The sequence below is a fragment of the Odocoileus virginianus genome, chromosome 4 (genome assembly GCF_023699985.2).
Source record: "Odocoileus virginianus isolate 20LAN1187 ecotype Illinois chromosome 4, Ovbor_1.2, whole genome shotgun sequence".
Classification (NCBI taxonomy): Eukaryota; Metazoa; Chordata; class Mammalia; order Artiodactyla; family Cervidae; genus Odocoileus; species Odocoileus virginianus.
Genome location: NC_069677.1, coordinates 73,171,844 through 73,194,776, shown reverse-complemented (window position 1 = coordinate 73,194,776; position 22,933 = coordinate 73,171,844). Strand labels below are relative to the sequence as shown.

Here is a 22,933-nt window from a genome sequence, read left to right as displayed (position 1 = left end):
CTCATCAGACAGCCATTTTGCTTTTTTGCCTTTCTTTTTCCTGGGGATGGTTTTGATCCCTGTCTCCTGTATAATGTCACGAACCTCTGACCATGGTTCATCAGGCACTCTGTCTATCAGATCTAGTCCCTTAAATCTATTTGTCACTTCCACTGTAAGGGATTTGGTTTAGGTCATACCTGAATGGTTTAGTGTAGAAATAACTTACTGGATTTAGTGGAGAAATCCACTGAATGGAACAGTGGAGAAATAACTTAAGAAAGAATGAAGGGATGGTGCCAAAGCAAAAACAACACCCGATTGTGGATGTGACTGGTTATAGAAGCAAGGTCCAATGCTGTAAAGAGCAATATTGCATAGGAACCTAGAATGTTAGGTCTATGAATCAAGGCAAATTGGAAGTGGTCAAACAGGAGATGACAAGAGTAAACGTGGACATTCTAGGAATCAGCAAACTAAAATGGACTGGAATGGGTGAATTTAACTCAGATGACCATTTTATCTATTACGGTGGGCAGGAATCCCTTAGAAGAAATGGAGTAGCCATTATAGTCAACAAAAGAGTCCAAAATGCAGTTCTTGAATACAATCTCAAAAACCACAGAATGATCTCTGTTCGTTTCCAAGGCAAACCATTCAATATCACAGTAATCCAAGTCTATGCCCCGACCAGTAACACTGAAGAAGCTGAAGTTGAACGGTTCTATGAAGACCTACAAGACCTTTTAGAACTAACACCCAAAAAAGATGTCCTTTTCATTACAGGGGACTAGAATGCAAAAGTAGGGAGTCAGGAAACACCTGGAGTAACAGGCAAATTTGGCCTTGGAGTACAGAATGAAGCAGGGCAAAGGCTAATAGAGTTTTGCCAAGAGAACGCACTGGTCATAGCAAACACCCTCTTCCAACAACACAAGAGAAGACTCTACACATGGACATCACCAGATGGCCAACACTGAAATCAGATTGATTATATTCTTTTCAGCCAAAGATGGAGAAGCTCTATACAGTCAGCAAAAACAAGACCGGGAGCTGAATGTGGCTCAGATCATGAACTCCTTATTGCCAAATTCAGACTGAAACTGAAGCAACTGGGGAAAACCACTAGACCATTCAGGTATGACCTAAATCAACTCTATTCTCAAGGAGAGCCAAATACAGAAAATGTATCGAGGGCAACTACATGATCACAAGACAAGAACTGGTCACTCTGAAACTATGTTAACTGTTTCCAAAGTAAATCCACTTATTCCTCATTCTCAGGAAATATTAGGACTATTTCATAAAACTAAACAATATTTTCTTAATGTTAATATTTAACTTTAGATCTTTATTTACTAATGTCTCAATGATATTTTCATTTCTCCAGCTTTTTCCTAACATCTTTTAACCAATTCATCTTAATATAAATTTAATATTTAAATAATAAGTCCAGGATTTCCCTGGTGATATAGTGGTTAAGAATCTACCTGCCAATGCAGAGGACACAGGTTCCATCTCCGGTTTGGGAAGATTTCACATGCCACAGAGCAACTAAGCTCATGAGCCACAACTACTGAGCCCCTGTGCTGCAACTGGTAAAGACCATGCATCCGAGAGCCTGTGCTCTGCAACAAGAAAAGCCACCTCAACGAGAAGCTTACATGGTATGACTAGAGAATAGCCCCCGCTCACTGCAACAAAAGAAAACCTGTGCAAAGCAACAAAGAACCAGTGCAACCAAAAATAAATAAAAAATGTCTGTAAGATTGTTGATGTATAAAATGTCAACCATAATGGAAACAAAATAAGTCATGGGACTAAGTATTATTTGAAAATTAATAATAAAAGAGTAGCATAAAATGGAACATTTTCTGTTCTTTTAAAAATAATAAGCCTTCTCCGAAAACTATAGCTCTCTCTCTGATACCACAGTATCACAGCAGTTCAAAAGACCACTCTTCCTGGGTATATCACGAACATGACTTTCTCCTGCTTGAGTCTGTTCAGGATTCTGGCAGTGACTTTCCATGGCACTGGGCAAATAGGAATAAGAAGAAGCACTCTGCACCAAACAGAATATCTGGATAACTTAGATTTCTCTCCTTCTTCTAGAAATAATCTCTTATGTCCACAAAAAAAAAAAAATGTCAAGGAATACATTTTCATGTGTAAAAAGTGAAAGTGTTGTCACTCAGTCATGTCTGACTCTTTGCAACCCCATGGACTGTCGTCTGCCAGGCTCCTCTGGCTATGGGATTTTCCTGGCAAGAATACTGGAGTGATTGCCATTCCCTTCTCCAGAGGATCTTCCCAACCCAGGGATCAAAGTCGGGTCTCTTGTATTGCAGGCAGATTCTTTACCATCTGAGCCACCAGGGAAGCCCACTTTTCATATGCCCTATACCCTAAAAAACTGTTCAAATACCTTAAAGGATATCCTTATTGCCACAAACCACACTGATAAGACTAGCATGGAAATCATTTCCTTGATTTGTTTTTCCCAAGAAAATATTTTCTAAACACTATGTAATACCACAATGACAAGAAAACTACCATGAAAAACTCTTAATTGTGCATTCCTGATTGCATTTGTCTCTTAATATAAGGTAGCCTCTTAGCAGAATTATGTTAGCTACTATAATTAGCTAAATAACTCAAAGAAGATATAAATCAAGAAATCTGTTTTCAAATAAAGGAAAAGAAAGTCACCAAAAAAAAAAAAAAACTATGGCAGTACCACATCTGATGAAAACAGAATAAAAACAATATCCAGAAATTCTTAAGAATGGTTAGGATGACATCATATCTTAGAATAATATTAGAGATTTATAACTAGTCAAATCTAATTGTGCATATTTCCTACGTTCAACAGTTAAAAGCTTTTATTAATATTTTAAGAATCTCGACATAGTGAAATACTGAATCCTTCCAGGAAAAACTGTTAAAACACAAGCCAGAAATGCAATGTATTATTTTTAAGATGGAAAACATTAATGTATTTCCAAGGAGAACTTTTAAATATAAAGGAATGTAAAAATATTAAGGGTCTTTTAAAGGGCAGAGAAAATGTCCCTTCCAAGGCAGTAATATCATTTGTTAGATGTTACATTAATAGCTAAAATAGGTATTTTATATGCATTGATATTTTGGTGGGAATGGGGTTACATTATTTATTTTGTATTTGACTCTGAATGAAGTTTTACAGCCCAAAAGTAGACTGCTAAATGTCGTTTTCTAAAATCCCAACTCCAGGAGAAGGGACACATGTATATGTATGGCTGAGTATTTTTGCTGTCTACCTGAAACTATCACAACATTATTAAATGGCTATATGCCAATATAAAATAAAAAATTGCAAAATTAAAAAAAAAACCAACTCCATCCATAAAGGAAAAGTGGGATCAGAATACATCATTATACATTTTCAATACCAAAGTTAAAAAGCAATTTAACACGTGTGCTTTAATATAAGAATTCAAAAAATATTCAATCTCACAAAACTGAAAGGCTAGATTTTTACACTAAATAGTCCCATCAGGGTTATAGGAAACAGAAAGGTATTCCCATTCCTTTCAATCTCAATTATCCAAGAAAAAGATATTAAAGAGAAAAATACGTCTATCTTAAAAGAAAATGACATTATAAGAATCTAAAGAAGAAAAATCTGAACCTTTTAGGATCTGACCATGTTAAATGTAAATCAACGGGTATGCTCACTATCATATTCTAAATACTGCTCCGAAGAACTTGGGTCACACAGATATTTCAAGTTTATGCTAAGACACACTAAAACTAGAGATGATTTTAAAGTAATTTTCCTGTTAAGCTTCTTACCAGTAAGACTGTGGTGATTTTCAAAAATAAAGCCATCAAGTGATCAAGTAACAGGGTATTTGATATGACTGTATACTGACAGAAGGCAAGTTCTTATATATGAACTCTTGTAAAATTTGTAAAATATCGTTAACAGTAAGAATAACTGATCCTAAGTATGATTTTGAAATATTTGCTTAACTATGCAATGTATGCTCTACATGGGCTTTGCCAGCTAATACAGCACAGTGTACTGGACTGAAGAGATGTAGATCATATTGCTTAGAAATGTATTATTAACTGAAACCTCATTAGTTGAAGTGCATCTAATTTTTACTCTGAAGTTCCTGTGAAATATGCAATGTGTTACTAAAAATATCTCCTTAAAAAACTTCCTAATACGGCTTAAATATACAATGAAATACTTAAACACAGAAATAAGCAGATACATTAAGTTAAACATGCATATTTGGCGGTTTTCACTGTGCAAGCAAACAGTACCATCATGCATACCCCTCTGAAAATTTTTCTAAGAGAATAATCAAACAATCCCCAATCTCTTTAAGTTACATGGCATTCCTGATGACTATCTCAGAAATATCTTTGGGTTTCCTGCCTGTTAGACTAGTTTTGAGTTCACCATGACTGCCACCTCATTTCTGCTAAAGCAACTATGCTATATTTCAATGAGTAATAAAATCATAAAATTTTAAAATCAACCACTGAAAAGAATATTAACATCTGAAAGAGATGAATGAATTAATCTTTTAAATCAACTATGGAATGATATTTTCAACGAAAATGTAAGGAAAGTTTCTTTTACTTTTCTGCATTCAAAAGTGTTCATATGTAGGCTTTCCTACTACAGGGGTGAACTTGAAAACCATACAGCTCTAATTCAACCGATATTATGTTTTAGAATTATGTTCTAATACCAAAGTTAAACTCAATTTTCGCCCCCATGAAAACAGTTTTGCTTAGTGTAAAAACTGGTATTTCATCTACTATTCAGAACTTCTGAACATAGGTTTGGCAACCTGAAAAACAAGCACTTGAGTATAACTGGTCCTTACTGTCATTCAATACAGCAGCTGTGTGCTGGCCTAAATCCTGCCTTCCTTTTTTAAAATATCATTTGAGAAATATAAACATAAAAAACAAACAAGCGACCCCTCCTTCCCTGCAAAGAAGTCCAGGCTCTCTTTACGTAACTACGGAATTATGTAAGCTGCTTTCTGTATCTGTACTGCTTTACTTGGAATTTTAACTTTGCGACACTAATGTTAGAGAAGTTTTATTATCACAGCTCTGGAAGAACAGACTAGACCTAGTTCCCCACTGCATACAAGCTGAACCCTCAGGGCTCCGTATCTAAGAATCAGCATTTATTTCTCCCACTTCCATCCATTCTCCAGCAGAACCCATGCCTCTGGCTGGCAAAGACTGTGGCAACATGAAGCTAGTTTCTATCCACTATTATCCTTTGCAGCTGCTCCATGAAGCAGAAAACATCCTTCTTATCATCATCCGTATTTTTTTTTTAATATTTATTTTTGTTTATTTGGCTGCACTGGGTCTTAGTTGCATCATGCGGGATCCTGAGTTGTAGACTGCGAACTGTTAGTTTCGCCATGTGGGATCTAGTTCCCTGACCAGGGATAGAAACTGGGTCCCTACATTGGGAGCACAGAGTCTTAGCCACTGGACAACCAGGGAAGTCCCCATCATCCATATTTACTCTGCCTATCTGACAAGTGTCAGATAAGTTGTTTTGCTTTTTTTTTCCAGTGTAGCTGCCTTAAGTTAAAAAAGCATTTTGTAGATATGCATAATGAAAGACCTTCATTTACAGGGGGAAAAAAAAACCTTTAAAAAAGCACACATGTCAATTGTTCATTCACATCAAGTAAGTACATTTTATCAAGACACTTTGTTTACAGAAAAGCACAATATGTCTAATAGCCAAACTAACTTCTGAAAAAGAAAAAAACAAATTTTAAGTAAAAGATTATAGTAACAAGAGAGAGTTTCTCCCCAACTAAATCATTCTCATTTCAAAGGTTTTAAACTGGAATATCTGCTTTTCAACAAGGAAATATTAAATAACTTCAATTACTGAGGGGTGAATTGAATAGTGGCAACAAAGATATGTCCATATTGTGATCCCTGAAACCTATAAATATCACCTTATATGACAAAAGATGTGATTAAATTAAGGACCTTGAGAGCAGTAACTTCTAGATTTTGAGGTGAGTCTGAAATGCCACCATACATACCACTGTAAGAGAGGTGGAGGGAGTTTTGAGAGACAAGCACACGGAGGATAAGATGATATGAAAATGGAGCAGAGAGATGCAACACAAGCCAAGGAAGGCCAACAGCCACCAGAAGCTGGAAGAGGCAAGGAAAGTTTCTCCCTTAGGGGCTCTGGACGGAGCGTGGTCCTGCCTATGCCCTGACTTAAAACATGTGACTTCTGGAATTCAATTGTGAAAGAATAAATCTCTGCTGTTTTACCACCAAAGGTGTTAACAAGAGCAGTCACAGGACACTAGTACACTGAAAAAAAGTGTGTATTAAATGAGAAGTCCTTAAATGGCACAAACTTAGTAAAAGGGTAACCCTATATTATAAATAAAATAAATCGCTGAGACCCAGGATACAGTGATATGGTAAGTCTGATTTTTACAGCTGAAACTTTGAAGCAAATTACCATACAAAATTTTACATGCAACACTAACAGATCCTGGTTGATACAGGGGACTTGTAAGCAGAAGTTTTACCTGATCTCTAAATATTCAGCTATAATAATACAGCGCAGTAAGCAAGAGACAGAAAAACAATTTTCCAAATCAAATTAAAACGTGGCAGAAATTAAAAACAATTAAAATATCTGCAAAATAAACTACACATTGTTAGGTTTAAAGGATCCCACTATATGATCTCCTTGAATGAGCAGAACCACCTAGACACTGACAAAAGGGAAGAGTGACAACTGGGGAATTATAAATTATACAGGCCATAAAACTTGGAAGAGGTCATTTGAAAAAAAGAAAACAATAAATCTGTACTATATGACAGCCACTTGATCACTCTGAGACTTAAATAGCCTATCTTCAATATCATTACCTTTAAAACTGGGATGATGTCTACCTCTCTCTCACAGGTTATTGTGAGGATGGAATGAGGTTACACACAGTGATGGTCCATGGTTTGGGTAGCAGCTCGGCTCTACAAATCAGCTGACAGGGAGCTAACTACACTTGCTTTCTGAATAAAAAATTGGGGGGAAGAGATACTGGATCAAAAAAATTGGAAAACACTCTAAAAATGTTTGGAGCCTCTTCTACATTTTGTTGCTATGTGGGCGTCTTAGCACTTACCACGTCACTAGCGCTGGAGAACTCATTATTAACCAGACTTTCAAGAGCCATCCACCGAACCGGCCTGTTTTCATTGTCTCCCAAACAATGATAGTCCATGGGGAACAAGTCTCTAGAGAGGGCATTGTCTGTGATCTTAACTTGAAGTGTGTCATCAATGCTGAAAAGTAAAGAGATGAACATCAAATACAATCAACATATTGAAAAAATAAGGAGCACAGTCACTCTTAAATACAACACAATTCCCACTGTGACTCCTCGAGAGAATCCCAAATCCAGGGAGCACTAAACATCAAACCACAGTGACAAGTCATGGCACCTACACGCAGTTCCTAGCAGCCAGGTCTTTGTGGATGACTTCCCTTCTGGCCAGATAGCTCATTCCACAGGCAATCTGAATAGCCATGTGGACCAGGTCTTGTTGAGAAATTGCCTGAGGTAACAGAAAAGGACAATGCTTGTGGTTAGCACAAAAACATTGATGGTCGTTGTTTATTTTATCCCACATCTTACTCCATCCCCAAATACTTTATACCTGCACACTGAGCTTTAAAAAGCTACTTTTTGACTAAGAATATGTTCCCATAGCTTCTATCTACTATAGTCCTCATCATTGTTGACCATTTAGTTTACTATCTCTCATCTGTTAGGTATATCACCCCAACATCTAGAATATACAATAGTGGCTCAATAAACATCTGATCAATGAATGCTGAATTCTCCAGGTAATATTTCTAATGTTTATAACTCGTTATTTTATAGGTTATCCCCTAGGGACCGTTTTCAAACTAATGCAAGTTTACAGCTAACTCTGATGTGCTTTCTCAAGCCAGTGTGCCCATATTGTAGGTTAAGGAATGAAATTTTTCCCCAGATGATGCTGATGGGCACAGCCTCCAACAACTTGTTGGAAATCCTGGTTATCAAATTATTCCCCACAATGTATACCTCTGGCTATCACCAGTTTTGGGGGGGAGTACAACCTCTGTAAGGTCTACTTTCATTTCTAGAAGGAAGATCTAGTACAAGTACCTTCAAAGAATTATCAGGAAAATGACTGAAATGGTGTTACAGACGGTCTGAGGTAGTTATGAATAACACACAACAGTTACACAGGGAAGACCTTCAGCACCAGCCTCAAGACAGGAATCACAAACCACCTCCCTCTAAATCAACAGGTTAGCAATACCTTCTGGTTCAGTTTGAGTTTCTTTTTGCAGACTTCTAAACAGTTTGTATTCAAGAATGTTAACATCTACTTTCAAACATATTATTTAGAAGCTACTGGCAAATAATTGGTATTTGGGCAAATTTTTCTCACCTGCGGATTATGGGCCTCTACTAATTGGCACTGCCGTAAAAACAATGTTAAGATTCCCCCAATTCATGTAAGGCAATATCCCCATGGGCTTTTCTCCTTCTTCTATACACACATTGGTAATAGGAAGAAGATTTCTATAAAATAATAAGAAATCAGGACAACACAAGTGAAATCTGAAACTTCAGGGGGCTATTTTTAATTAAAAGTAGTAAAATAAAGATAACCTAAAAGAAAACAAGAAAATCTCAAACTTATTTAAAAACATATAACCATTTAAAATGTAAAATTATAAAGCTCTTTTAGAATAGACTTTAATGCTTCCCATGTATCCACTTTCTTGATAGGGAAAAAACTCAAAAGTTGTTTCCTGTGGACTGGATTCTTCTAAGATACTACTCTAGCCACACTAAATTGTTACTCTAAAGGGTAATCAGAGAGACCAAAAAAATTACTTGATCATGAGCATATGATAATAGCTTACTTGGTTCATTATCAACACTTAAAAAAAAAAGGGCCCCAATGCAGTCTACAGAAAAGAATATGATAATCAAGAGCCTGAAACTATCTCACAAAGTCAAGGAACTCTTAGCAGTTCACATGAGATTACTAAATCCTAAATTTACCATTTACTGTCTGTGTGACCATCTTTCTTGGCCTTAGTTTCCACACCTCTAACATAGGAACACCCCCTACCATACAAAGTTGCTGTGATATGCAAAAAGCCAAGCATGTAATTAAAAAAAAAAAAACTTGTTCCTTTTAAAATCTCCAGGGCAGACATAAATAAATATATCCTATGCCTAGTGACATCTCTTCCATTGATACCTGGAAATAATTTTCCCAAAGTTATATTTTTACATAATTATTAATACCTCATTTCCCCCAATAAGCTGAAAATTCCTAGATGGCAAAAACCAAAGTGAACTTTTAAAAATACCCAATGCTTTGTATTCTGTGTCACAGAAATAAGCATTTAATAAATATCTGAAAAATAATACCAAATGACAACCTTAAAAAAACTTCTCTTCCTTAACTTAGAAAATTGTCTCTAAGCATATTAATAAGGAAACATTATTTAACATAAAGCTATATGAACAAGGATAGTTAATGCAGGATTATTAATAAAAAGTTGCAAACAACACGACTGTCCAAAAGTAAGAAAGTACAGCCAAATAATAGGCTAGTATACAAAACAAACAGTCACAAAGAGATGCTATGAGAATAAGCTTACTTTATAGGAAAGCAAGATACAAAACTCACATGTTTGCAGGTTAATTACAAATATAGTAGATAAATAATAAAACTCTGCACAGAAATGTGCCAAGAGTTGTTGTCTGAGTTGTGAGACTTTAGATCATTCCTACCTTGCTTTTCTGTATTTCCTAAATTATTTCAATTGAGTATATATCTATTAAAACCACAGTCACACAATTTTGGCCTAATAGTGCACAAGGGAAAGCTATGGGCCCGCCTTCTGCTGGGCAGGGGCTACTAAGAGGGAAAGCACTGGTCCTGAGGAGCCAGGAAAATGAAGACTAGATCTGTAAACTTGTATATGGTAACCTCTCTCTGTAAGGCTTCTGCTTTTATTACAGCCTGGGAGTGGCAACGATGATTAGTTCCACTTCACAGGGGAGGTAATCCATGCAGAGGTAAGTGATAAGGTTATCTGCCAAGAACAAGAGCAAGCACATGAAGGAAAAATTCAAGTCTTCATCTGATTCTAAAACTCTGTTTTTCCTGGATCATTGGACATTCCCTACCAGGGGAGCAAGACAGAGCTTCTTTTCACACCGAGTCCCACACATCCTAAAATGACTGCAGCAGGAGGATTGGAGGGAGGTGATCAAAAGGTACAGACTTCTCATTGTAAGTACTAGGGAGGTAATATACTACCTGATGACTACAGCTAACACTGCTGTAGAATGTACAGGAACGTGGTTAAGAGAGCAAATCCTAAGAGCTCTCATCACAAGGAGGAAACTTTTTCTTTATTCTTTCTTTCCCTTTTACTATATCTATATAAGAAGATAATGTTAGCTGAACCTACTGCAGTAATCATTTCGCAATATATATAAGTCAAACCATCATGCTGTATGTTTTAAACTTATACAGTGATATGTCAATTATTTCTCAATAAAAGTGGAAAAATGATGAACAGGTGTGCACTCAGGTTTAAGTGAACCTGCTATGACTTCAGAGATATGTGGAGAGCTGTCCAATCTCTTTAACTTTCAAAATTATTTTTCTGCTCCTTTCCTCATGACTGTAATTCACTGAGCAGAGTTAAAGGAATCTGACTCAAGCACAGTAAGTTTGCTGGACGAGATCAAAGCATTTATTTTTTATTTAAAAGCCCTCCAGGAGAAATAACAAGCTGCACAAAAATGTTTCCGAGAACAGATGGCTGCTCTTCATTTTGCCCAGTTTATAAAGGGAAGGATGACAAAGAGGAAGGTCTGGGATGTATAAAAAGAGTGGATGGGAGCAGAAGCAGGTGTATAAAAAAAAGGTATAAAGGAAAGGTAGGTTCCAGGGGGAGTTGAGACAAGAACTAGTACAATTCTCTGTCTTGCCAAGTTGGCCTGCAGAGTGAGAGCCGTGAGGCATTCAGCAAAGTGCCTACCATCAGGCACTCTTGGGCCAATGGAGAGTCAAACCACAAGAAAAATAGCGCAAGTACTTTTTATAAAGCAGTCCTAATGGAATTTAAGTAAACTGATAGCTATCTTTTATTTATACAGCTATTTTAACTTATAATAAAAATTATTCTCAAAAATTCCACTGGAAAAAGGAGTGAAAAGAATTTCAAAATGCTTTAAAATATTTCAGTTCTTTACAACTCTTAATCATAGAAGGTAAAAAATGAAGTAAACATGATGAATTACATAACAAACCCAGTTTTTTAAAAAAGGTAAAATCAGAAACCAGGTGTCATTTGTTGCTGAGTATATTGAGTTTGCTTGATAAATTCTATAATACTGAAGATCATTATCTCATTTTTAACCCTCATGCCTGGCAGTGTTCCAAGTGTAAAATGGGCACTTAATAAAGGAGAACAAAACAATTAATAAACAAATGCATACATACAGCCATGAGCAGTCTAGACAGTTCAGTTCAGTCGCTCAGTTGTGTCCGACTTTTGCAATGCTATGGACTGCAGCACACCAAGATTCCCTGTCCATCACCAACTCATGGAGTGCTCAAACTCATGTCCATCAAGTCGGTGATGTCATCCAACCATCTCATCCTCTGTCGTCCCCTTCTCCTGCCTTCAGTCTTTCCCAGCATCAGTGTCTTTTCAAATGAGTCAGTTCTTCACATCAGGTGGCCAAAGTATTGGAGCTTCAGCCTCAGCATCAGTCCTTCCAATGAATATTCAGGACTGATTTCCTTTAGGATAAACTGATTTGATCTCCTTGCAGTCCAAGTGACTCTCAGGAGTCTTCTACAATACCATAGTTCAAAAGCAACAATCCTTTGGTGCTCAGCTTTCTTTATAGTCCAACTCTCACATACATACATGACTGTTGGAAAAACCATAGCTTTTCTAGACAGACCTTTGACAGCAAGGTAATGTCTCTGCTTTTTAATATGCTGTCTAGGTTGGTCATAGTTTTTCTCCCAAGGCGCAAGTCTTTTAATTTCATTGCTACAGTCACCACCTGCAGTGATTTTGAGTCCAAGAAAATAAAGTCTGTCACTGTTTCCATTGTTTCTCCATCTATTTGCCATGGAGTGATGGGACCAGATGCCATGATCTTAGTTTTTTGAATTTTGAGTTTCAAGCCAGCTTTTTCACTCTTCTCTTTCACTTTCATCAAGAGGCTCTTCATTTCTTCACTTTCTGCCATAAGGGTGGTGCCATCTGCATATCTGAGGTTATTGATATTTCTCCCAGCAATCTTGATTCCAGTTTATGCTTTATCCAGCCTGGTATTTCACTTGATGTACTCTATATATAAGTTAAATAAGCAGGGTGACAATACACAGCCTTGATGTACTCCTTTCCCAATTTGGAACTAATCTGTTGTTCCATGCCCACTTCTAACTGTTGCTTCTTAACCTGCATACAGATTTCTCACGAGGTAGGTCAGATGGTCTGGTATTCCCATCTCTTGAAGAATTTTCTCAAGTTTGTTGTGATCTACACAGTCAAAGGCTTTGGTGTAATCAATGAAACAGATGTTTTTCTGGAACTCTCTTGCTTTTTCGATGATCCAGTGGATCTTGGCAATTTGATCTCTGGTTCCTCTGCCTTTTCTAAATCCAGCCTGGATATCTGGAAGTTCACGGTTCATGTACTGTTGACGCCTGACTTGGAGAATTTTGAGCATCACTTTGCTAGTGTGTGAGATGAGTGCAATCGTGCAGTAGTTTGAACATTCTTTGGCATTGTCCTTCTCTGTGATTGGAATGAAAACTGACCTTTTCCAGTTTTGTGGCCACTGCTGAGTTTTCCCATCATTCTCAGCATTTGACTTCGCATTGTAAGATGTCTGGCTCGAGGTGAGTGATCACACCATCATGGTTATCTAGGTCATGAAGATCTTTTTTTGTATAGTTCTTCTGTGTATTCTTGCCACCTCTTCTTAATATCTTCTGCTTCTGTTAGGTCCATGACATTTCTGTCCTTTATTGTACCCATCTTTGCATGAAATATTCCCTTGGTATCTCTAATTTACTTACAGTCTAGACATTAGAGGTCAAAAAGAAATGTATTGTAGACCCTAGTCCCCTTATAAATGAAATAAATTCCTACAATGAGCAGAAAGAACCATATATGCTCTACATATTAAGAATGTGTTTTGCTAATTTAAAACCTAGGAGTCCTGGTATCACTTTATGACTGGAAAGAACAATTAATCAGATCAAACCATAACCTATCTTTAGAAGACTTCCCCTAATCACTTAGCGTGCAGTAACAAATAACCCTAATTCAGTAAGTCACCCCATTCCACCACCTTAGGGTATCTTGGGGCTACTAATTCATCCTAGTTAGATGCTGGAAAATCCTGTACCTTAAAATGCCTGAGAAAATGCTACAAATGCTTGCTCTGAACATTTTTCAGCCAAAGCACCTTGGGCTACCATGGATAGAAAACTGCTTTGTGAGAAAATTCTGGCTTTGTCTATTTTTATCCCTGCCACCCACTTTCGTGCTGATGCGGTACAGGTCTTTCATCAGGGTAAGAATACTAGCTAAGCACCTAAGTATTAGGTTAATATTATATACCAGTATTTAACATTTTGGTTCTTCCCCCGAGGGTCAGCATGATAAATAAAGTACTCACAACACTGTTGGCAAGAACATTTCCCAGTTCATCATTACCTAGTTCTTATCTTGTTACTCAGAGAAAATAAAATGTAGCTTTTTTCAGAAAATACAACCTAAGGAATGAGTTATCTATCCATTCCTCTTCAAATGAGTTCTATTCTTGGACTAAATCAGTGAATCAGGCCAACAGAAGGTAATATTCTTAAAAGTACAGGACTTTAATCCTTCAAAAGGACATTTTTAGCCCCTCATTACTGTGTGGTCAATTTTTTCAAAATTCTCTGGCTGCTTTATTTTCAATGTCCATTAACTTAATCAATGTCCCATATATATATATGATAAACCTAATGAGACATCTGTCTCAGAGTACGAAGCCAGAAAAGCTTTTCTCCACCAGGAAACATATACATTTCTTTCTCTTCTAATACTGAGATTTAACAAATTTTAATACTTCCTTCAGCCTTGCTTGCCCAGAAGCTAAGAGTTGCTTTGTCTCCTTATTGTTGGTTTTTCTAGCATCGAAATGCCATAAAACTCAGTTTTGTTTTCATTACCTTTTTTTTTAATCTTACTATAGCTGCCTTTTTAGGTCCTCAAATTCTTTTGAATATGAACTGGAGTATAAATAAAATTCAAAAATAAAACTGCATAGTCATTTTTTGGCAGAACTCAAGTAACTGCTCAAAGTACACAGAAATTACAATGTATAATGCCTTTTGCACACATTACTTTTTTTTCTTCCTAGAAGTCTATAAATGTCTTCCAATAAGGATGGTCACCCTCCCATTTTTCAAACATACGTGACCAAATTTCAAGTAGGCACACAAATTAAACTGACTCTGTACAGCACTTTAAAACAACAACAAACACCTTGCCCAGACATTGATACCACTATATAATGTGATACTATAATTATGCCCTTTTTGGCTCAGAATATCTTGTTATAGCTCTGGAAAAGGACTGCTATCAAGCTTTTAAAAAAATTTCTTCACATAAGAGAACTATATGTATCTTTAAAAAAAATCATACGGAAAACTAATGATAAGAGACTGGTTAAATAAAATCTGATGCATCCATTAAATGAACTACAAGTAGTCTTTTTAAATATGGATATGAATCTATAGTTACTTACATGAAAAGTTAGATACATTTTTTTGCTATATCAAGAAGGATGCTAACCTTATTAAAGATAATAGTGTTATGATTTTGTAGGAAAATATTCTCAACGTTTTGGAAAAATGCATGTTGGAAATGCATTGAAAGTGCTGAGATATCCAATTTAGTTTAAAATATTTCCACAATCACAAATACCTATCTATCTATATCTATCTAAATAGATGAATGATACATATACATGCACAGCACAAATGGCAAAATGTAAACTATCAATGAATTTAGGCTGTAGGCTTATTGGTGTTTACATTCTGGTCTTTGGTACTCTACATTGGAGGTCCCCAATCTGTTTGACACCAGGGACTGGATTTGTGGAAGACAATTTACCCACAGATGAGGTGGGGGCAGGGGGATTCAGGTGGTAAACCGAGCAATGAGGAGCGGGAGATGAAGCTTTGCTGGATCACCTTCCATTCACTTCCTGCAGTGCAGCCCAGTTCCTAACAGGCCTGGGGACCCCTGCTCTATATGCACAAAATTTCCTAACAAGTATTTTTTTAGCATACGTATATCATTATCCTACTTTTTAAAGGGAAATATACACATAAATATAAGCCTTTTCCTGAAAGCTCAGCTATAATTATCTAGATGTGGGCTTACATACTCTTTATTATGTTTTTAAATTTTGTGCAATGAGCATACATTTAATTTTTATATTCAGGAAAAAAATTAAGCTATTCCAAAAAGACTTTCAATTAAGAACACATTACAACATTTTTAAAAATGCAGCATACTATGTTACCATATATTAAGTGTATTTAACACTTAAATGCTGAGTGGTTTCTCCTCTCACCTGTGATGAAGACCTCGGAGCTTACAACTTTCGGTGAGCATCATTGTCACCTGAATTTCAGAAGCTTGATCTGTATATAAAGAAAAAAATATTGTCGTATATAGTATGATAATATTACACTTATGACACCAATATTTTCTGATATTAGTAAGGAACTATCTCAAAGAAGGCTGAGAGCCAAAGAACTGATGCTTTTGAATTGTGGTGCTGAAGAAGACTTTTGAGAGTCTCTTGGACTGCAAGGAGATCAAACCAGTCAATCCTAAAGGAAATTAACTCTGAATAATCACTGGAAGGACTATTGCTGAAGCTGAAGCTCCAATACTTTGGCCACCTGATATGAAGAGCTGACAGACTGGAAAAGACCCTGATGCTGGGAAAGATTAAAGGCAAGAGAAGAAGAGGGCTACAGAGGGTGAGATGGTTGGATGGCATCACTGACCCAATGGACGTCTGAGTCTGAGCAAACTCTGGGAGATAATGAAGGACAGGGAAGCCTGGCGTGCGGCAATTCATGGTGTTCTAGAGTGTCACACACAACTTAGCGACTGAACTGAACTGAATCTGTTCCATCAATCTTAAGTCTATATAACACTTTCTTGATTACTGTAGCTTTCTAGTATATCTAAAAATCAAGTATAGTATAAATTCTCCAAATCTGTTTTCTTTCAAGAATATTCTGGCTATAACACTTCCACATTAATTTTAGCATCAGTTTTTCTATTTCTATGAGAAAAACCTGCTGGAATTTTGATCGAGATGAGTTGCAGCCAACTCCAGGAGACAGTGGTACACAGAGCAGCCTGATGTGCTGTAGTCCACGGGGTCACAAAAAGTCAGACATGACTTAGTGACTGAATAACAGATCATATGGTAGATTTTCATTAAAAGTTTCAGGTAAATCTAAACAGGTCTAGCCTAAAATTCTACTGTAGTACACAGAATCTCACTGACAAGGTCAATATTTACAAATGCCAATAAGGATAAGCTTGACTACATAAAGTTGAAATTAAATAAGGTTTCAGAAACAAAGCAGAGAAAGTAACAGACTGGATGAACATCTGCAACACATAAGGCGTATAAAGGGCCAATGCCGCCACCTCCCCTAGAGCTCATACGACAGGAAAAACCATTTGAGAAAGAGGCAAAGGGTATAAACAGTTTACTTAGAAAAGAAATATAAAGAATCAGCAAAATTAAAAAAGGATTTTTTGCCTCATTCCTAAATAGAGAAATGCAAATTAAACTGTGAAAGTCGCTCAGTTGTGTCTGACTCTTTGTGACCCCACAGGCTGTAGCCCGCCAGGCTCCTCTGTCCATGGAACTTCTCAAGGCAAGAATTCTCAAGGGAGTGGGTAGCCATTCCCTTCTCCAGGGGATCTGCCCAACCTAGGGATAGAACCCAGGTCACCTGCATTGCAGGGGGATTCTTTACCTTCTGAGTCACCCGCAAATTAAACTAGGAGATGCAATTTTCCTCTTAAGATTGGAAGAGACAGAAAAGTCAGCAACCTGCCAGTTTGGGCAAGTGTAAGGAAACAGGCTCATGAACAGCATCTTGGGTAGATAGAGGAAGCAACATCTAACAAAATTTTTAAATACATATACCATGTACCATCATCAATCCCACTGCTAAAAGTCTACTCACAAAAACTCATCTATACATAACTTAACAAGAATACTGTTCAATTGTAACAGCAAAAAACTCTAAACAACCAAAGTACCCATCAACAGAGACCTAGTTAAATTTTACCATGCAAGAACATTATGCAGCTATCTTAATTTAAAAAGTCAGATTTATATGCACTGACAGAGGAATATTTATAAGATACATTAAATTTTAAAAGCAAGGTAAAAAACTGTTTATGTGATCAGCTATATTTCAAAATCAAATTTATCTGGATGTCTATCAACAGGAATGGATAAAGAAGATGTGGTACATATATACATGGAATATTACTCAGCCATAAAAAAGTATGAAATAACACCATTTTCAGCAATAAAGATGAACCTAGAGATTGTCATACTGAGTGAATTAAGTCAGACAGAGAAAGGCAAATATCACATGATAAGGTCATATGTGGAATCTTAAAAAAATCATACAAATAAACCTCTTTACAAAACAGAAATAGAGTCAAAGACGTAGAAAACAAACTCATGGTTACTACAGGGAGAAGGGAAAGAGGGATAAACCAGGAGACGGACTGACACACACTACTACATATAAAATAACCAACAAGAACTTACTGTATGGCACAGGGAGCTCAAATCAGTACTGCGCAACGACCTACTCACAGGGGAAAAGGATCTAAAACAGTGGACATGTGTGGATGGATAACTCACTCACTCTGCTGCCCAGCAGAGACTAACACAACACTGTGAATCAACTATACTCCAATAAAAATTATTTTTAAAAATGGTTTTTGAAAATTAGATATATTTGGATGTGTTCTTCCTCTTACTGGTAAAGAGTCATAAGAAATTGTTTAGGGTGGTTACTTTTAGAGGTGGAAGAGCTACATTTTGTACTTTTCTGTCCCGTTTAAATTTTCTAACTTTACAAACATACAACTGGAAAAGAATGACCACAGGAGACTGTGGTTTATTTTATTGTTTCCTGCTTACCTCTATGTAGCTAAACAAACAAAAAAGAACTACCATTACATTAGTAGAAAAAGATTTAATTTTCATATACTAGTCAAAATTAGTAGGATTATTCCATTTTCTTTTTAGCTTCTGAACTCATGGTTTTCTCTCCAGGTAACAAACAGAACTAAAACTGGTTTTTAGTTCAATGTTTTTGAAATAAAACATGATAATGCAATTTATTAATATCTTTATCTACACCTTCAAAAGAATCCAAAGCCATCAAATATCTGTACAAATCTATAAGGATTCCTCTATCTTAATAGAATAGAGGATTCTCTTTCCTGTTTGAAAAGAACATTTCCATTAAGTGAATAAGTGAATAGTATATTTTCTTATGTAACTGAAAATGAGTTTTAGTTTTTTAAAATAGTTTTTAGATATTAAAAACAAAGTTAAGAGTATATCGTTAAAAATACTTTCAAAGAAACGAACACTGTATGTCAACAGTAAAAAAAAAAAAAAACCAGTAGTAATAATTTATACATCTTATGATCAATGCAGTAGGAGGGAGAAGAAGATACAAAGGCTGGAAAAGCCAACATCCAGCTTCCAGTCCTACCGAGGAAAATGTTGAACCATCAATAAAATCCAGACCACTAAACACAAGCACCATGATTACATACTCATTCCTTAAAAGTGGAGCAGTCAAAGCTGAGAAATTATTAATTTCACTTACTTCCAAGACTAACCCATGGAATCACTCCAGATGGCTTCACTTAAAACTTTTGTAGGAATACAAAATGGGTAGACACAAACCCAAGGACTTGAAACACTTGCTATTTTGGAAAAATCACTTTACCCCAATGTCTGTTGAAATAAATTTTAGTTGTTTAGAAACTGTTTAAAATTTAGGATCATTCAGTAAATGGCAGGATATGTCTTTTTTACTCTTTCTGTAATATAAATAATTTTTAATCAAATTATGGTCAGAACTATCAGTATTTGGGGGCTGGAAGGATTTTTTTAGAATTTAAAACTAGTAATAGTTGGAGGTCTGCAACTAATTGGTAAGAGTTTATCTTCCTGCCAGCTAGTACAGACATCCAAGTAAAATAAGAAGTAATTTCACAGTGTCATTTTTTGCATAATTTTTCAAGTGCTTAACTTTGATAAGCATGTTCTATTAAGCAAGGGACACCTAAGCTGGATAATGAGCTAAGAAAACTTTGGAGGGAAATAATTTTATACATTTAGTAAGGAAAAATCATTTTCCTGGATTCTTTACCCAGTTTGGCCCTAGCCTTTTAATTTTAAATACTGAAAGGTCTAACTTCAAAAGGTATGTATTTGAAAAGAATACTACACAATAACTTACATTCTAAAAGTTTCAAGAAACAACAAAATGATTTTTAAAAAGCCTACTTATTTCTAATTTGTAAAAACTTAGATGTTACAAAAGAAAATAAGAACTTAATACCAATAACCTCAAATTAATTCATTTATTTTATGGAATTCAATTTCACAATATTCACTGTGTGAAATTCAGATTCCTAATTTCAATCTCTGGAAATTTATATTAGCATATCCATTAAGTTTCTGTGAAAAATTATTAACTTTTAAAGAAGCCAAACTCCCAATTTTGTGCTTATGCCTAAAGAAAAGTTCACTGATCTTTGTGGAGTAAGCCAGAAAGATAAAGACCAATACAGTATACTAACACATATATATGGAATTTAGAAAGATGGTAACGATAACCCTATATGCAAAACAGAAAAAGAGACACAGATGTACAGAACAGACTTTTGGACTCTGTGGGAGAAGGCGAGGGTGGGACGTTTTGAGAGAACAGCATCGAAACATGTATATATTATCAAAGGTGAAAACAGATCACCAACCCAGGTTGGATGCATGAGACAAGTGCTCAGGGCTGGTGCACTGGGAAGACCCAGAGGGATGGGATGGGGAGGGAGGCGGGAGGGGGGATCGGGATGGGGAACGCATGTAAATCCATGGCTGATTCATGTCAATGTATGACAAAAACCACTATAATATTGTAAAGTAATTAGCCTCCAACTAATAAAAATAAATGGAAAAAAAAAAGTATCTTTGTATTTTTAGCTGTATTTCTAATTGTACAGCATGTAACAAAGCACAGATTTGTGAGAGAACTTTGTCAGCTCTATGTGGCTTCAATTAAAAAATAAAAATAACATTCCAAAAGAATAAATCTCAGTGATACTCAATCATGTGGAGCTATCTAACAATTTTAAAGCAAATACTGTGGTCAGTACACTTCCTCCGTGTTTCCCACACAAACCATGACCGTATCCTGGCTAAGGACTCACTGTGCTTTCTCTGGTTTCCGTGTAACTCAGAAAGAACATTGTAATTACAGTGGTAAGATACAGAAACAAGCAAGTGACTACAATGCAAATGTATACAGAGAAATCTTATCTTGTGAAACAGTCCCAGTATCTGCATTGTGTTTTCTTTTCACTATTATTTCCTTTTTTCCCCGATTCCAACCCTAAATCAACCCAATTCTGTATAAAAACCTCTTTAGTTAATTCTACATTTATTCAGAACAAATTAATAACAGCTCAGTTCTAAATTATCCAGAGAATATTTACAAACCTCACAAGAAATATCAGAATTAAGGGGAAATGTTTCCTTTTAAAAAGTGGAGAAAGTGTAACAAAAAACAGATGTTATTAAAATTAGGGCTCAAATTTTACATTTACAAAGAGTAATATGTAAAGTACCCTTCAAAACTAGTCAGAAAACCTAGTGGGACCAAACTTAAATATCAATTTTTAAAAGTGTTTTATGGTTAGGGGAAGTGAATGAATAAATATTGAACACAGTAAGTTAAACCATTTGTTTAGAAAAGAAAAGTGTAAGTTTATGCTTGTAGCATCCTTAAACAATTTTGCTAAATTAAAAGAAAGTAAATTCCTAAGATTTTTTTTGGTTAGATTAGTACAATCCAACTTTTTAGAAAGGATAAACATAAGCCCTTCATACTTTCCAAGAATTCCTTTAAGTAAATTTAGAAACGTTAAGTTCTTATAAATTAACATTAAACATAAGTTCTTATAAGTTAACGTTGTGAACTTTATAAAACTGTCACCTCCTACTCATGAAGCTGAATTTAGTTTTGCCCTCAATTTCTGCATTTGAAATGCTAAATTTGTTTTTCCAAAATATTCCAGTTATCTCACCTTACATCAGACACTGTCAGGCATTAAGCACACTTTAAATTACCACATTTTTTCCTTCTCTTAAAGTAAGCAAATAGACTCAACTAAGAATTATTTTAGTTCAGTTCAGTTGCTCAGTCATGTCCGACTCTTTGAGACCCCATGGACTGCAGCACGCTAGGCCTCCCTGTCCATCACCAACTCCCAGAGTTTACCCAAACTCATGTCCATCGAGTTGGTGATGCCATCCAACCATCTCATCCTCTGTCATCCCCTTCTCCTCCTGCCCTCAATCTTTCCCAGCATCAGGGTCTTTTGAAATGAGTCAGCTCTTTGCATCAGGTGGCCAAAGTACTGGAGTGTCAGCTTCAACATCAGTCCTTCCAATGATCACTCAGGACTGATAGCCTTCAGGATGGAGTGGCTGGATCTCCTTGCAGTCCAAGGGACTTTTAAGCTTTTACAAATACCAATCATTAATCATTAAAATTTTAATATCATAAAAAGGTTTGCTAATTTACCAGTATTAGGCAATAAACCATATTTTAAAATATTCTAATATATTTTTATAGGGAATCTCTAACTGAAAATTTTATATAAATCAATAAGTGAAAATCTAAGCAATACATTTCTCCAAAAGGAGAATATGTGAAAGGTGTTCTGTTCATGAAAATATAAACTAAGTACTACCTTTTAGAAAACAATCTGGCAACGACTATCAAAATTTTCAAAGCAAATACCTCGTGGGGCAGCAATTCTAACTATGGTTGTATCTGTAAAACTCTACCAAGACAGAACACACACAAACACATACTTTCTGCAAATTATATATAACAGCAACAAAAGGGGATACCGAGAGTGAGAGGAAGGCAAATAATAGCTATTCACATAAGGTACAGTGGTTTATCTTTTTCTTTAAAATTCCTCAGTACTGGGGATAGAGGGTGCTGAGATGTTTTTTAAGAAGGAAAAACCAAATAATTGGAATCTAGGAAAAACATATTTAGATATAGGAAAAAAGAAGTTAAGTGGATGCAGTTTAATTGGAAGCCTGAGTACTACCTGGGGCTTCCCTTGTGACTCAGCTGGTAAAGAATCCACCTGCAATGCAGGAGATCTGGGTTAGACCCCGGGGTTGGGAAGATCCCCTGGAGAAGGGAAAGCCTATCCACTCCAGTATTCTGGCCTGGAGAATTCCATGGACTCTATAGTCCATGAGGTCTCAAAGAGTCGGACACGACTGAGTGACTTTCACTTTTGAGTACTATCTAACAAATGCATAATGTCTTAACTATTAGCTTCTATTTTCTATACCTTAATGAGAACAACACAAATCTCCTAAAAGTTAGGCTGTATGAGCTCAATTAACATGGACTGATTGAAAGGTCTGTCACACTTTGA

At 36.0% G+C, this 22,933-nt stretch overlaps 1 protein-coding gene across 1 annotated transcript in view; it reads right to left on the bottom strand.

Annotated features, from left to right (window-relative positions):
• RYK (receptor like tyrosine kinase) overlaps positions 1-22,933 on the bottom strand; it is a 106,825-nt gene that overhangs the window by 25,963 nt on the left and 57,929 nt on the right. The window contains 5 exon segments of the mRNA XM_070466723.1: positions 7,179-7,338; positions 7,502-7,611; positions 8,500-8,544; positions 8,546-8,633; positions 15,744-15,813. Of these exon segments, the coding sequence (XP_070322824.1) occupies positions 7,179-7,338; positions 7,502-7,611; positions 8,500-8,544; positions 8,546-8,633; positions 15,744-15,813 (473 nt within the window).